The sequence below is a fragment of the Falco rusticolus genome, chromosome W, assembly GCF_015220075.1.
Source record: "Falco rusticolus isolate bFalRus1 chromosome W, bFalRus1.pri, whole genome shotgun sequence".
In the NCBI taxonomy this organism is placed as follows: Eukaryota; Metazoa; Chordata; class Aves; order Falconiformes; family Falconidae; genus Falco; species Falco rusticolus.
In genome coordinates, this window is record NC_051209.1 from 11,272,333 (window position 1) to 11,288,581 (window position 16,249).

Here is a 16,249-nt window from a genome sequence, read left to right on the forward strand (position 1 = left end):
TAAAATGTGCATCCTTTCAGAATTGCAATATTTACCCGTTCTCTCTGCTTCTACATTAATCTTTGTCTTGAATTTGATTTTTTTTCTGAGCCTCTTCTGTTTCTAGCATGATTTCCAATCATTCCTCACAAAGAAAATAGTCTGTTCTAACAAAATAGACCAAAAATAGCTTTTTCTTATTCCTCAAGAACAGATACCAGAATCTTGTAAGCAACTTTCTTTCCCTCTTCCCCCCCCTTTGCTTTGGTGGCCAAAAATGCATATGGTAATCATAGTGAATTAGAAGTATATTTATCACTGGACATTATAGTTTTGTTTCTTGTTGATTATAAAAAAGAAAAAAAACAAACCAAAAACATTGCTATTTTGAAAATCTCCCCTGCCCTTGACAGTTAAATGTTATGAAAGGAAAGTTGCCTAATGTTAAATTTATTGTCATTGGATCATTTATATAAAAAAGTTAGTTTTAATCATTCAACCCTAAAGTAATGTAAGCTGCCACTTGACTTTTGTAAAATTCTCTAGATAAGTATCTTGTCTTGCCAAATTTAATGTCCTGTAATGTTTTTTATTTTATTTTAAACTGAAGGCTTTATCCTTTTAAGATTGTAAATGTAATGTTGTCAGATATGGAGATGTTTGTGTTAATGTAAAAGATAATACACGAATAACTGATACTTTGATAAATGTGTTTTTCTTACATTTGTGTTTTCTGTGTATGCAAAGGTTAAAATGTCTCTGTAATCTCAGACTTTGTTCGTTAACTGAAGTTTAATCATATAATTTATAGTTCTTTAAGAGAGATTGCATTAACCCTTAAACAAATTAGTTGTACTTTTAAGTCTCTTTCACAGTATGTTGACTTTTAATCCACATTGCTTTTCTCTCCTGCAGATGGACCTCCAGTTGTAGCTCATTATGATATATCAGACACAAATTCAGACCCAGAGGTGGTAAACGTCGACAATCTGTTGGCGGCTGCAGTAGTTCAAGAGCACAGTAATTCTTTAGGAAATCAAGATTTGGGATCTACCTGGAGAACCAGAGGGCTGCTAGATGAACTGAGTGCTGATACAGGTTTGTTTAAATTCTCTTCCTCTGACATTTGTTCCAGCGTCTCAGTTGGTGTCTCTCCCTTTCTTGCTTTCAGTATTTTTGTAGTTTATACAGCTTTAAAAGCTCCCTGTGTAGATTTTGCAATAAAACAGTACAGGTGCGTATTAAAAAGGTCTGACATTTATTCCAAAAGATGACTGATAAAAATTGACAAAGATTCCTGCAGTATATTTCTGACACTAATTTTCTTAATTATTTTTCTTCTTCCTTTTCCTTTAATTGTTACTCAGAACTTAGGTCTGGAGTTTTGGTGGTAGTGTTCTTAAAAATAAAATGAGCTAAGCTTGTTACTGAATGGTTGATTATGATGACCTGTGCCACCAGCTAGTAAACTGATTGTAATCGCATTTCAGTAATTGTAATTGTATGTGCATGTCTTTTTTTGTTTGTCTCTTTATTTCTTTAAAATACAAGTATTAATTATTCCTGTACTCTTATCTACATTTCTAACATACTTTAGAAAATTGGACAGACCAGCATCAGATAAAGATGAAGGGTGAAAAGGTGCTGGTAAGTGGGCTTAGCATCAAGGTACAACAAAGAGATTTCCTTCAAGGAAGCAGGAGCAGGAATACTTGGAAGAATTTAGAGAGGATCACGTAGATCATAAAAATTGTTCAGCTTCACTAAGTGCTTGCAAGTCTTCGCTAACGGAAGAGTTAAACAAAATGTGAAATGCTACTGTGTTTTGGATACAGAGAGCTAACAGAATATTTTCTATTTTCTTCATCCCATAGCCTTATATGCTAACATATTGCCTTCCTTTCCACTCATTTCTTTAATACCCATGTTAAGACTTTTAGCTGCGTAAGACACAAGAGCCTTGCCTGCAGTGGTGGAACACAGCAGTTTTTTGTTTTGTGCTGTTTCCTAAACATAAGCCTGCCAAAGGGCACCTACGTTGGAAGTATCCAGGTCACTCTGAGCTACTTTTCAGTGTCTATAAGGCTTAAAGAAACACAAGTATGTGGCTGATTTTGAAACAGGTGTTCCATTATTACAGAGTGGACAAGTCCGTTATTTCAATATGAGAATCTCTGTTGCATTATTTGCACTGTGCTCTCTGGCTGGCTGATGTTCCAGCCTTTTTGCAGCTAGCCAGTGTTTTCCAAGCTCACTGGTATTGCTTGCAGGATAGCAGCTGGCTCATAGCTATTTGACCCCTAACAAGCCCACTCCTTTATTAAGTGATTTATTGAACGATTAGAATAGCTGAAATTATCTTTATTATATAGCACTAATGGATTGACACTTCAAAGGAGTGTAAGGAGACAAAAAGTAATAATTCAAGCTTTCTTCTACTCTTCGTTTATGGAAATGCTGCAGTGCAGGCAGAAATTTGTCCTCCTCCACCTATATCCAAGGGGACTTGCAAGGAAGAGATTGCCAGGTAAAAGAAAACTAGAAAACTTCAGGAAACTTCTTCATCTCTGACCCTATGGGAATGTGTCCATATGCATCTGCTCCTGGTGCTGCAGCCACGTCAGTGCTAAAAAGATGAATCTTTTTCACTTCATACATACACCTTGCCCCAGAGCCCTGTAGCCTCAGTACACTTCTGACTGCGCATTTGTCAGTACTGGCTTCTCCTTACCATGTCTAGGATTGCACATTTGGAAAGCTGAATTTTCACATCTTGCGCCGTGTTCACAAATGTAATCTTCAGCCAGTATCTAGTTTAACAGATGTTAAATGATGTGTTCCCGTGGGAAAACAGCACCATAAGCTTTATCTAAATGAAAAATCTTATTAGAACACACTATCACATCTTTGTGCATGGGCAAATATTTTGGGCTGTTTTGCAAACCCTGATGTTGTAGGGCAAACAAAACATTTTCTTTGGGAGTCATCCTAGTGTTTGTGCAAAGAAATTAGCAGCATAGGCATGTTATTAGGCATTAAATTTGTATGGCCCGAGGCTGTAAATCTATCTGTATGCTATAATCCTGATTTACACTCAGCTACTCTTGCAATATTTACTCTGCTGATCATGGTTTCTTTACTTCTTTTTTTTTGGTCTAAACTTAAAGCTGTGGTAATACAGAGTAGCTCTTTTGGGGCTCCCATTTATACCTCTAGGGGTTCATTTTGGGGCTGTTTAAGAGCTGGGCTGCTTTACCTCTCTGCCAGATGTTACCCTGTGTAGCAAAGGGTGCAGAATAATGGTATGTCATGAATACATTAATACAACATACTAAGGCAGGTTGATGTGCATACCAGTTTGCGTGAATCGATAACCGAGGATTGTGTTACTCTTCCCCTGCCTGTGCCGTAGCAGCAGCGATGGTCAGGAGCGGGGCGATGCAAATCACAGGGGTGGTGATCATGTAAAGCTCCCAGTTTGCATCACCAGCACATGAACCGAAGCCCCTGGGCACTTCAATTTCATGTTTCACAGTGTGCCCAGCCACTTCTATTAAGAAATATGCATGACCCATTTTGGGACTTTCTGGCAGTCAGTGATATTTGCCAAGATATGTTCAGCTGAACTGTAACGTTAGGAAAAGTCTAACTGGGCTGTTAATTCGTTTTAAGTCCAGCTGACAAATCTTTTTTGTCTTGTGAGGTGGAAACCTCTCCTTCGGGTACATGTCAGCACACAGATTTCCTTCCTTTGCTGACTCTGATCAGATGTTGCACCAAGGGTCTTCACTTTCCAAAAGCTGAATGTACAGTATGGTCTCTTGTCCCTCCATTTGCTTGCATCTTTTCCAAGTCCTTTAAGCAGTTATGAGAAGGTTTCCCTGGTGCTTGTTGATTTCATCTCTCTGTGTCCTCTTGATCCACCTGGAGGTATAATCAATTCTGCATGTTCAAACACCTTTGAAATTCTATGGATTGTTATTGCATCCTCCTCCTCCTCTCATCTTTGAAGAGGTGTCCAGTCAAACTAGATATGCATAATATATTCAACTAATCTCAATTTTCCTGCTCAACAAGTGGTTCTTCCCCTGTGTAACAGAGCTGAGTGAGTGGTTTCCAAGAAGTAGGTAGTGTCATCTGCTTCAGGGCTGCCCCGTGTCCCCCACATTACTGCTAAAGAGAGACGCTAGAGTGAATTATTTTTTTTTAAAGGAAAAAAAGAAGTTACCTCTTTTTATTGAAGTCTTATTTTTAATTTTTTTAAAATTTATTTTCTGTAAAACAAATAATAATTTTGGCTGGTTTGTGTTTTCCATGCAAGTATTATTTAGTATGTCACAACACAGCTTCACTAATTGTGGGGAAGAACCTTCTTATCTGTACTTGACAGAAAAGACAAAACCTGCCACGCTCATTGTGAGTGTTTAGAGAGGACTTGTTTGACAGACTGAGGAACTGGATAGCATTGAGGAACAGTAATAAAAAAACATCTCTGCTGTAGATGGAATTTATGAAAAACAGGGTTGTTCTCCCCCCCCCCCCCCCCCCCAAGTATTTGTAATAATGTTAGAACAGATGTTTGAAGCAGCATGACCAGAAACTGATGGGTTTGTTGGTTTTTTTTTTTATTTACCAGCTTCACCTATTTAAAAAACAAAAAAAGAAAGGAAAATTAATTTTCCTTGGTGCGTGTGATGTTTCTGTCCAGCCTATAGGTTTTGTTTGCCACAGTATCGTTGAGTTTGATTTATTGACAATAGATTATCTTGTTTCTTTATTTTGAAGAGGTTTGGGCACAGTCTTAACTTGTAGCATTGCCATAAAATAACAGCTGGAAAGCCTAATTACATAGTGTTCTTGATGCAGTAGTTGGGCTTTGTTCACATTTGTGTAGGAACACCATCCCTAGAGCTGTTGAGACTGGATAAATCCAGTGGTCATCCAGTATCAAGTGATGAACTGAAAGTTGGGTAACTTAATCTAATAAGATTTTCCACTCTCAGTGTTTTGTTCTTTTTTTTTTTATTAGCTTGGGAAATTCCTTTTCCAGCTGATTTCTGAGTTGTGTGAGCTGTTAAACATCAGCTGTGTTTGCATCTTCCCCACCTGTAGGTCATTTGGATCGAGGCTTCCTTGCAAGTGACAAAACCTCTTCTGGTAATGTCCAGATCAATGAAGAAATTAATATCGCCTCTTCTGATAGCGAAGTAGAGATTGTTGGAGTTCAGGAACATGTCAGGTATGAATTCCTTTTTTCTTGCTCTAATATTTCATTGATTTTTATCAGAATATCTCTATTGCCAAAATCAATAAGAAAAAACCTGCTGACTTCCACTTCTGTAGTTATCCATCCATGACTGATGCCCAAAAGGTATCTGATGCCTGATGCCATACCATGACTGATGCCCAAGGTTGCACTTGTTTTCTCTATTCCGCTGATTATGATGCTGTCTCGATGTGTTTTTCTTTAGAATGTTATCAAATTGATAAGTATCTGGCTTGAGCTTGTGTTTTGATATCAAACATTAACAGTCTAAACATACGTAGTATTAAAACACCCAATATTGAGATACCAGATTCATATACATCAGGGATTTGGATTTTAAAGGCATAGTGTTAATATGCAAATCTATAAATGAAAATATTTATGTGGTTTCTTGTTTCCTTTCAATGTTTCACATTAAAGACCCCAGTAAATTCTTGTCATCGCTTTGTTATACAATAAAATTAGTGTATCTTTCGTGGGTTTTTTCTAATTATTATTATTATTCAGTTGTTACATATCTATTATGAATATAATAGGTAAAAATAGTGTGCAAATAAATAGATGCGTACCTCACTTCAGCAAGGCACTTGTTTGTGTGCTTATCTTTAAATATATGATTTGGTCTCATCGACTATAATCACTGAAAGCTTAAATGTTTTGCTGAAGTGGGGCTGTACTGTTAGCAGTGAGCATTTCCCAGCGTGTTTGTAGTTTTTAGTTAAGACCACCAAAGAAAAATCAAATGTAATGGCGGTAATAATGTAATTACATCTCTTTTGTAAGTATTGTAATGAAAGTATCATTATGTCCTTACTTTAACATGGTTTCAATCTCATGTAGAAAGATAGCTTTTCTCTTTGTCTCATCAAGCCTTACTTAAAATTTTTCTCTTTTTAAAAGTCCAGTGGGTAAAACTGCTAGTAGGAAACTACAGTTCTGAATAATGTGTGGTACTACACGTGATGGGGCAGACCTCTTCAGGATCCTTGGGACCCATGCACATATTTTGTAAGGAATATCACTTTACACCCACTGGCAGAATTCAGTTCTTAAAAATAATTTAATCACCACCACCCCCTCCCAAGTTTAAGTTTAGTCTCAGCTTTGTTTACATATTTAAATGGACTTAGATGTCATATTAAGATGTCATGGACTCTACAAATGGAAAATCCACAAGGACATTTTGGAGAGAGTCATGTTAACAAGATGCTAAGTGATAAAACACTGCAGCTGAGAATCTTGTGTGTGAATTCAATAGTAGCTTTAATCCTTTGTGGTTTTTGCCTTGCTACAGGTGTGTGCATCCCAGGGGAGGCGTGATTCAGAGTGTGTCTTCCTGGAAGCATGGCTCAGGCTCACAGTACATAAACACTCAGCAAACACAGTCATGGACAGCTGTGACTCCCCAGCAGAATTGGTCTTCACCCCCAGAAGTAGTAGACCTCACTTTGGATGAGGATACCAGACACAAATATCTACTGTAATGCAGTGTCACTGTGTTTCTGTCCCCACCCCTTCTCCCCTTTGTGGCACAGAAGTTCATTGTTAAAGCTTCAGCAGCCCTGTTCCTGGCATTATAAAATTCAAAGTCGTGAAGCTTTTCATTTCTGTAAGAATGTAGTATAATTTCAGGATCATTTAAAACGGTATTGCCTTCTCGAAGGGGGATTCCTCCCAGAATTCAAACCCAATAGCACCCAATTTAAAACACATCTACAGTTACTAACCTGTGTGTGGTCATCTGAAGAAATAACTGTGTGCAAACTTACATCCTCCCACGCTTTCCCACCTCCAGCTTCAGAACATTTTTAATTTATTGGTATATTGAGTTTGTTAGTAAAGTTAGTGTTTGCTGTGTGAGCATCAATGATTTTGAGAAATGCTGTGTCCTCACTGATTTCAGTGGAACTGGGGGTATTGAACACTTCCGAAAATTGGGCCAAGAGTATTTATACCCAAGCTGATTTGGTTATGTTACCAGCAGGAGGGACTGTCTTTAATACAAACGGCCCATAACATGCACTGAACAGCTTTAAATTAAAGGATTTTTATTTTCAATGTAATATATAGTTTACACTCTTTTCAGTGCTGAGTCTTCTGTCTACTTGACTACTGCTGTGTTTCACTGATCATTTCCCACAGCTTGTTACGGTTTAACATAGGAATAGTAGTGACTTAGTAGCAGCTGATTATTGCAAAAGCACAGGGAAAAGAAAAGTAATAAAAAGGCCCAGCATCCCTCCCCTTCTTAAATATAGCTGAATTTTTTTACCTATATCAGAGTCTTGCCTGGAGTAGGAGAGTAATGGAACATTTTGTAGTCCTCATTTCTACTATTGCTTATTTGCTTTGGTGACCATCTAAAAAAAACCCCCAAAACCCCAACAACAACAAAAAAAACCCACAAAAAAAACCCAATTTCCAAAGCTCCAGTCTGGCAAAGCACTTTAGTAGCTGCCTGGTGTTTAGCTTGGCCAGTTTGCTGAAATTTGTGGGGCCATTCGAGTGCTTAAAGCTCTGTCCTAAAAGATGTTGCAGGATCAGGTCTTAAGGTTGTGATTTTTTTCCTTTTTAAAACTGGATCTGCACAGTTTTCCTGGCTTTAGGACATATCCTTTATCCTGGTTTTAGAAGTGGTTTTAGGGTATGATCCAGGAAACACTTTCTACCAGAATATTCACCAAAATCCATGGAACTACTTTAGCAGGCTGTAGTTTCTGTAGCGTATATGGAAATTCCTGCTCCTCATCTCTCATTTTGAGCCTTTCTCAAGGCAAAAAACAAAGATTAGACTTTAACAAGATGATATTCACTTTAAAATCTATTGTGCAATTAAAATGTTCCTTTGTATTCCAATTGTTTCTAGTGGGAATTTTGTACAACAGTATTGTCAGATGTTTTTTGCCGTGTAAGGCTGAACAGGCAGTAGTCAGGACATGGGAAGTTCTGTTTTCTTTTTGCATTGGCTGGTTTCTAAATTTATTTGGCTTCCAATAATTTTATCTGCAGGGGAAAAAAAAATACTTATCTTGTCATATAACTTAAAGAAAAAAAAAACAAACCAAAAACCACAACAACCCAGCAGTGTTAACAAACAGCTTTTTCTTTAATAAGCAGAATGGTTCTAACTGCACTTTAGAGAACAGCTAGGTAAAGGATTGATACTCCAGTTTCAGGCTTTCTAAAACATTGAACTTAAGTGTGTTTTATGGCCAGAAAAATGTATGTGGTGCTTCTAGTGACCGATTTCTTTCTCTGGGGGTGGGAGGGAGGGAGCAAAGTGTGGATGGAGCCCATTTGCATTGTGGTAGGGAAAAGCCCTGTACTGTTGGGGTACTCTATCAGTAGTGGCTGTCCATCTTTTTCTCCTTGTATTTTAGTCATGCGACTCGGCCGTCATTTTAGTGGGCTAGCACACATGCTGTGTAAAGGTAACTTTGGAACAGTGACTTCATGTGGCTGCTTTTTCCTGTTTCACAGTCTTTAAAATATCAGTTTTGAAGAAAGATGCAGGGACCCATTTGTAGTTCTTCCATGAAAAATGCAAACTCAGTCTCTTGTTTTTCAGTTTGTATATGATGTGACTTCCATGTATATATAAAAATGACTGCGTCCTAACCAAACTTCTTCCAATTGTGCACTGTGTTTGTTTAAACAATTCATGTATTATAGTCTGATGCAGGTTTTTATTTAAAACACTACATGTTTTCTCTTATTCCTAACAAATTTGAAAGGGTAGTGATCTCAAAACCACAATCACTGGATAGTTAGGAAGCGGTTATGTTTTGGGGTTGGGTTTTTTTTGTTTGTTTTTTAAGAGAGCAAAAGGTGCCTGGATGGTTTTGCTCTTCTCAGCAGGAAAGAGAAACATTAGCCCGTTGTATGGCTAAGAACCAATGCACTTGAGGCCTGATCCAGAACCCATTGGAGTTGGTGCGGGGCTTTCCGTCGACTTTAGTGTGCATTGGCTCAAGCCCTTCATGGTTTAGCAGTTACTGAATTGCTGAAACTTGGAATCTTCTGTAGTGAAGACAAATCATTGCTTAGAATATAAATGTTTAAAACGTGCGACTCTAGTTAAAAAATTTGATTCTTCTCGACACTCATTATTTAGTTCTCATTTTCCATCTAGTATTTAATGGTCTTTGGAGAAAATAATAATAATAAAACAGAGTGTTATATATATATAAATATATATATTTTTGGTGCAAGATGAGACCTTCTGTTTTTTGAAACAAGTCTGTAGCATAAAGGTTAAACTATTTTAAGATAAAATAAAATAGAATGCATTATTTAAGCAATATAAATTTGTTTGGGATTTCTTTTCCACTTTCATTAATTGTGCTGCTGTTTGTCACATTTCCAAAGTAAAACCTTAAGCTCTGTGAATGAGATACAGTTGCCTGAATTCAGCAGTTTTCCCTGCTGTAACGTGTTTCATTTTGAACATCCAGAATGTAAACGTGATTTCCTGACTGCAAAAGCTTGCTTTTATCTCCTGGACCAGGGCAGGACCACTTCTGCTACCTGCTGCTGGTGGGGGATGCCAGGGGATGCACAGGTAGCAGTAATGATGAGGTGCTGCCCGTCGTGCTCCACAGAATCCCTTCTAGGGATGCAGTTTCTGCACAGCTTCCATCTCCCTAACACGCCACTGTCCTTTAGGTGTCTGAGCAACCTTCATACCAGTATTTCTCCAACTGACATCCTCACAGCTGTCTTCTGCTGGTCAGTGAGGCCAGTGTTATACTCAGATGTTCTCACACAGATGGAAAAAAGCTGACAAGCTCATATTTGCTGCTGTTTGAGATGGTCTGCACATCAGACCACCTATGAAGTAATGGGCAGGTCCTCGTAGAGCACGAGAGATGGTGCCAGGCTGAACAGCGTTCAAAGAACCACTAAAGTCTGCTGGGGAATTGGCAGCCGCAAGGCAAGAGAGGGATGGTGAGCGTAAGTACGCACTGTGCTAAACTTAGGGACCCACTGCCAGTCTTCTCCATAGCCAATATGAAAATAGGAATAATCATAAAATCCTTTACATTTCCAGCCAAATATAAGGGAGTTGGCTTTAGTTCTGATGGTTTTTATCACGTGAGAAGGCTCTCAGTGGTGCGAATAAGGAGAGCTATTTATCAGTGTAATTTAAATGTCAGGATGGATACCAAGAGTGAAGTGAGTCTGTTCTTCAGCCCCACTGAGTTCTTGGCTTTTGTGAAGCTTGAAAATACAAATTCTGGGTCTGGTGGTGGCTGTGGAAGTGGACTCTAGACTCGGATTTTTTCATGTATTATCTACCAGCTGAGGGAGAACAGTGCTGTGGAATTTGGTGTAGGTGTAGGAAGAGGAGAGCTGAGGTATGCCCTGAATCTTTTTTTTCCCCTCCCTTCCATCAGCAAGAGATGCCCAGAGTCTTTAGACTTTAGGATACACCACATGGAAAGTCTGAAATTCCTTCTGCAGCACTCGGCACATCCCTCATGGCTCGGGATGCTTTGCTTTTATGTAGGAGCCACTTGGCTTTGTGGGAATTGTCATTTCCGGGGTGATACATGAACTGACAAGAAGTAGCCAAACAGGTTAGATTTTGTATTGCTTTCCCCAGTGAATTTGTTGCAACGCAGAGTAATTTTGTGGCTGAAAATTTAGTTTGTCTGCCTTGAAATGAGGAATGCAAGGGTTTTGCTAAGTGGATTAGTTCCCCGGTTCCCTGGAGAATCTGTAAGTGGTGTCCTTCACTGAGTGTATCACCTCCATTTGCTGAAATACTACTTGTTTTTCCCTCTCCTTTTTAGGGCCATCATCTGTGCACGTCAACTGCTGTGGCTTTCTCTCCAGAGCATCACAGGGATACAGTTTCCCTTCTGTCTGCAGAGGAAAGGAGAAGCACGCCTGCAAAAGGCAAACTCCCAACAGACAAACCCTGCATTTATTTTTGTCTTTGGTGCAAGTAAGGTGAGCATCCTCCTTTTACTGAAACTGAACAGCCGATGAGGATCCAACCGCCCCCGCCAACAGGTCTTTATCTTGATACCAGGGAATTTATGAAAAATAAATGTGTTTCTGAAAGTCCTTACACCTACTGATTCATAAATGCCCCTTAAAAGTTTTCTCCTGGAGCTGGTTAGTCATCTGGATTTGCAATTCAGTTTAAAATTAGAATTGAGTGCCAACTACTGAGAAGGAAGGATCTTTCAGACAGTAAATCTTGGGGCAAAGCTGGAGTGGGCAGGGGAAAACTCTCTGAAAGTTTAATTTCAGATAATTTTCTACATTTACTAGCTGCATCAGCAGTTTGGGGTGAATCCAGGGCAACCACTTCAGAGCTGGAAAAAGAAGCAAGAGTCCCCTGTCAAATCCAGTTTTCATTGTTGTAGGTGATGCAAATTGGTTGCAGAACTCCTGGAGCCTGACTTGCTTTTCCAGGGGGGTTCCTAAGTGTGTGTGCCTCTGACAAAATGCCACCTCGCACAGCTGAGGATCGCATTTGCTTTGTCCATGGTTTCATAGCATTGACAGCTTTTGGCTGGCCCGTGACCAAGGACATCCAAACCCTTCCCGTTTTCTTTCTGCCAGGCCCTTGTGTGTCTACCTTAAACTTGACATTGCTGAACTCCAATGTCACATCCATCACTCTGGCTCATCTGACCTCATCCACGCCTTCCAGTATTGACAGTGCTGCTGCACAACTCTGTGATCAGCAGGTTTTAGTCAAAATCTCCAACCTGACATGTCAAAGTCACTCATAAAAATGACTGTCCGTTGCTTCCTTGGAAATGCATTTTTTCTAATGTTTCCACCAGCAGATTTAATTATCTGCATCCTAAAATACACTTGTTTTTTCCTCCATCGTTACGATAGCCCTCTGGATGCCTCAGCGTTTGGCAGCGTGGACCTCCAGGGGAGGCTGTCATTTTGAAGCAGGGCATGTTCAAATCCCCCGCTCTGGGGTTGTAGATGCATAGGAGATGTTTATCTGTGGTGTTATGAGCTGGCAGTGGTCCTGTAAACCCAAAGAGGAGCTTTCAAGTCAGAGATGGTTGGGCTGAAGTGATTCTTTTAAGATTCTAATGGGAAACGTGTCACTCATGTTATGTGTTCTCACTCAAAGCTCATCTCACCTGACACAGGATATGACAGAGATTCACGAAAGAGTAATTTTCTTGCTTTCCCCCATGGTTATGCTTCCCATTTGGGTCCATTTATTCACACTCTGCCTGGACTGTGTGTGACAAAACCACCAAATAAAAATACCCCTCACAAGAGCTCTGCCAGTTGCTGGCCAAGCACCTCAGATCTATTTTCTGACATCTCACTAACATCTCCCTTCTGCTAACGTTTTACAGCTCTAATGGGATCCATCATCTGCACGAAGAGCCAAGGCGAAGCTCTCTGCGACGTGGCAACATGCTGGAAACCACCTCTTGGCTGGGCTTCCCTTCTCCTGGTCAGCAGCACATTCCCGAGAGGAGGATACCCCTACGCATCTCTCTTGCTCAGAGCAGCAAGAGGGAAGGACACCCTAAGGAAGTCATTTTGCACTTAAATAAAGTGGTGATGTGGGTTAATGAATAGATTTGAGCAAAGCAGTGGTTTTTTCTGAGCATTTGGGGTTAACTCTTGCAGGGGAGGGACTGCACTTGCTCAGCTTCCCATCTCCGTTGCATGGGAGTGGGGAATGATGGAGGCATCCTCACAACATGGGGTACCAACAAGGATGGGACCCATGGGAGTGGGATGTCATCAATGGCGGCGGGTGGGTGACTCCTGAACTGCTCCTCCAGCTTTGCCTCTTGCTTCTGCAGGAGATCCCCAACCCCTGGGCAGGAGGGTCAGCACGGTAAAGTGATGTGGCCAAAACCTTGGCTTGTAAACCCATCCCTGGTAGGGATAGTCTCTGATTTCCTCAGCAAAGGTGGGAGATGGGTCCTACCTGTCTGAGATGCATCCCAAGGAGGAAAAAACGCAGGTTTTGGGTATTTTGTCAACTCATTTTTGTTTTTAATGGTTCTTTATGCGTGCTGGGTCTTTTCTTGGATTGTTAGTGTCATGTTTCCAATCCCATGCTGGACAGGCAGTGACGGGAGCTCACCCCCGGTCTGTGGAAGGACCAGAGCTCATCAGAGAACTGAGTTTAGCTCCTGACAGGTAAGAGAGATTATCTGGACAAAATCCTGGTGGACAAACAGATGTGGGAGCAGCAGCTTGCAGAAACACCCTCATTTCTGTGCTTGGCCCAACCAGCCACCCTAATACTTCTCATTAAAAAAATGTTCCTGAAACAATGAAAAATCCAATCATTGGGAGTTGCTGTGTGTCCACAGAGCAGGTCTGGCCTAGGAAAAGCCAGACGTGGGAGCCAGGAGCATGTCAGGGTGGCGGTGTACGTACAGTGCAACCTTCCCCAGGGACTCGGGTCCAGGTGGAGGTTTGCACCAACAACCCCAGGATGTACTAACCAGACACTCAACCCGTCCCTCAACACTTTACACAATCTTGGGGCTTTTTGGTGTCTGTCGGCTGCAGGGGAGGTGAGAAGCTGCTGAAATGACCATGCATTACTTAGGCTGGAGCAAGTAAGCAGATGCCTTCCCTTGAATAATTGAAGACTCGGTGTTTACCTGTGCTAATGTACTCACCATGGGTGTGTTGTAGATGTATTCTTGACAGCAAGCATCAGACAGCACCAATACAGCCCTTGGACTCCTCTTGTGCACCCAAGCCCATGCCACCACCTCAGACCCTGACATACGATGCTTGGGACATGAGTAAGAGACCAGAGAGCAGCATGCTGCCCTTCTGCTGCCGCAGGGACATACAGAACTGGTCTCAATATTATTCTTCATTCAGTTAGGGTTTTTTTTTTTCCATCTTATTTCCATCAGTCAGGGTGGGTTCCCCCATGGTTTGAAGACCACTGTCCCCTGCAGAGGTGGGGAGATGGGTGCAGGTAGCCTTGGAGGTAACCCAGGGCAGACTCAAGCCATTCAGTCAACAGCAGGAAGGTGAAGAGCAGGCTGGAGGATTAAGACACCCGCAGCAGAAGACAAAAGGGTGAGTAAATCCTAATGAAAAGAGGGATAACTTCAAAAGGCAGCTCACAGCATGCCTCAACATGCCTTGGCGAGTTGAAAAATTCTTAATTCAACTCCTCCATTGCAAAAAGAGGATGAGCCCCTGGTGCACACCTGACAGTCCTTCCACACCACCTGAGAGCATGTGAGGACCTCTTCTGTGGCTGGGATACTACTAAAACATAGTCTCAGGCCATTAAAAACCCCAACCCACTTGGAGCTGCAGAACCACTGGCTCCTTCTGTGATATCTCCTTCCTCCAGCTGCTTGATAAGAGGAAGAATTAGGGCAATTTTTAAAGCAGTCCCACCTGGGCATGGCAAAAGGTAGGGAGCATGCTTTCCAGGATGGTATGAGCTCTCTGCCAGCCAAAGAAGTGGTGTTGCAATGCTTTTTATAGCCTGGTAACCAGCAGCATTGCATGCTACAGCTGAGTTTTTGGAGGGGCGATGCTGAGCTCCCCCATCTTTTGATGGCCAGTGTGAGGTATTGCCCTGGACCAGCACTCTCAGCTTGTGCAGGGTATAGCAAAACTCAAAAATGCTCAGAAAAGTTATCCAAAATACTTCAAAATTAGCTTTACACTCTCATCTTCCCCTTCCTCGTGTCCCAGGGAAGAATCTCATTGATTCCTGATGCTCCAGGCTCGGCCTGACCTGCCCCTACCCCCATGGATAGGCTTGCAGGGGGGCTGTGTGGGTGGAGGTGAGGGCTTTCAGCAGCATCCAGTCTGCAAAAGAGATAATATTAATGATTTTTAAGGCAATTCCCGACATTTTAGCTCAGAAAGGCTGGGCTGGAAGCAGCCCGTGGGAAGGCACTAGATGGCACCAAAGCCGGAGGATACAGGCTCCGGGCTGCCATCGCATCCTCCCCTGTGTCCCCCAGAACGGGGGAAAGTGCCCCCCAAAACAGGCAAAAAGGCTTGTGGATGTGAAAAGACCGATCTTTTTTGTTTTCCTAAGCATGCCAGACTCGGTCGACTTGCCCAGACCCTGCCCACGCAGCCAGCATCCATCCCATGGCAGGGAAACGGGCCCTGGGAAGAGTAAAAGAAATCAAATCATCTGGACGTAATGCTGAAATTAAATTGCCCAGCTGTGATTTCAAGGTAATTAACTACTGATGAGTCTGACTGAGGGTTGTTTCTCCAGGTGTTGAGCCTTGGAGCTGGGAATGTGGACAGGGACTGTCGACCTTGCCTTATTTTCGGTTAGTGCAAAGCCACCTTGAGAGCAAGGAGTGGATTTCATAAATAAAATATTGCAAAATCCTTGATTAGTGACAGAAATTGGGTTTGGCAGCAAGGCTGCTGCTGAGCATGTTGCCAGAAGGGGGCTTTCCTTCCACCCTGACTCTTATACCGGCCAGGGTTGCATCCCAAAGCCACTGCTGTGGGGAGCTGACGGGATGCCGGGATGGCAAGAGCATCCGGGATCACCAAGGAAATTACACCAAAACCTCTGCTCCCCAAAAATATGGGTAGGACAGAAGAGAAAGGATAAATGTAGGGCCATTCTTGAAATAGGGTGATGTGAAATAGCCTAAAGCCCAATCTCTGCCCTCTCTGTAGGGGGTCAGAGGGTCGATGTCAAGGATGTGTGCTTAAAAGTGTAATTCGAAGGAAGTATTTCATCAGCCCCAATATCTTGCTCTGAACTCAGTGCAGCTCATGTTTTGCAACAACTATCACACGTCAGGAGAATGACTTTGTTTTGTAGGCTGCCATACCCCAGCAAATGGAGAATGAAATTCCTCAAAGCAAATTCTATTTTAACAAAATGATGAGACATAAATGGGGGCATCATAGAATCGTTTAGGTTGGAAAAGACCTTTAAGATAATAAAATCCAACTGTTAACCCAGCACTGCCAAGCCCACCACTAAACCATGTCCCTGAGCTTCGCATCTACACATCTTTTAAATCCCCC

At 41.6% G+C, this 16,249-nt stretch overlaps 1 protein-coding gene across 3 annotated transcripts in view; it reads left to right on the forward strand.

Moving 5' to 3' along the window:
• LOC119140624 (uncharacterized protein C18orf25) overlaps positions 1-12,817 on the forward strand; it is a 56,242-nt gene extending 43,425 nt beyond the window's left edge. Inside the window, exons 3-6 of one of the 3 annotated variants that reach the window (XM_037372114.1) lie at positions 895-1,077; positions 5,092-5,218; positions 11,041-11,200; positions 12,592-12,817. In XM_037372114.1, the coding sequence (XP_037228011.1) occupies positions 895-1,077; positions 5,092-5,218; positions 11,041-11,200; positions 12,592-12,597 (476 nt within the window). In that variant the 3' untranslated portion in view covers positions 12,598-12,817. Of the gene's footprint in view, positions 1-894; positions 1,078-5,091; positions 5,219-6,539; positions 8,257-11,040 lie in introns of those variants that run through there. The other 2 variants (XM_037372112.1, XM_037372111.1) reach the window with 2 other exon arrangements.
• The last annotated feature ends 3,432 nt before the right edge of the window (positions 12,818-16,249 follow it).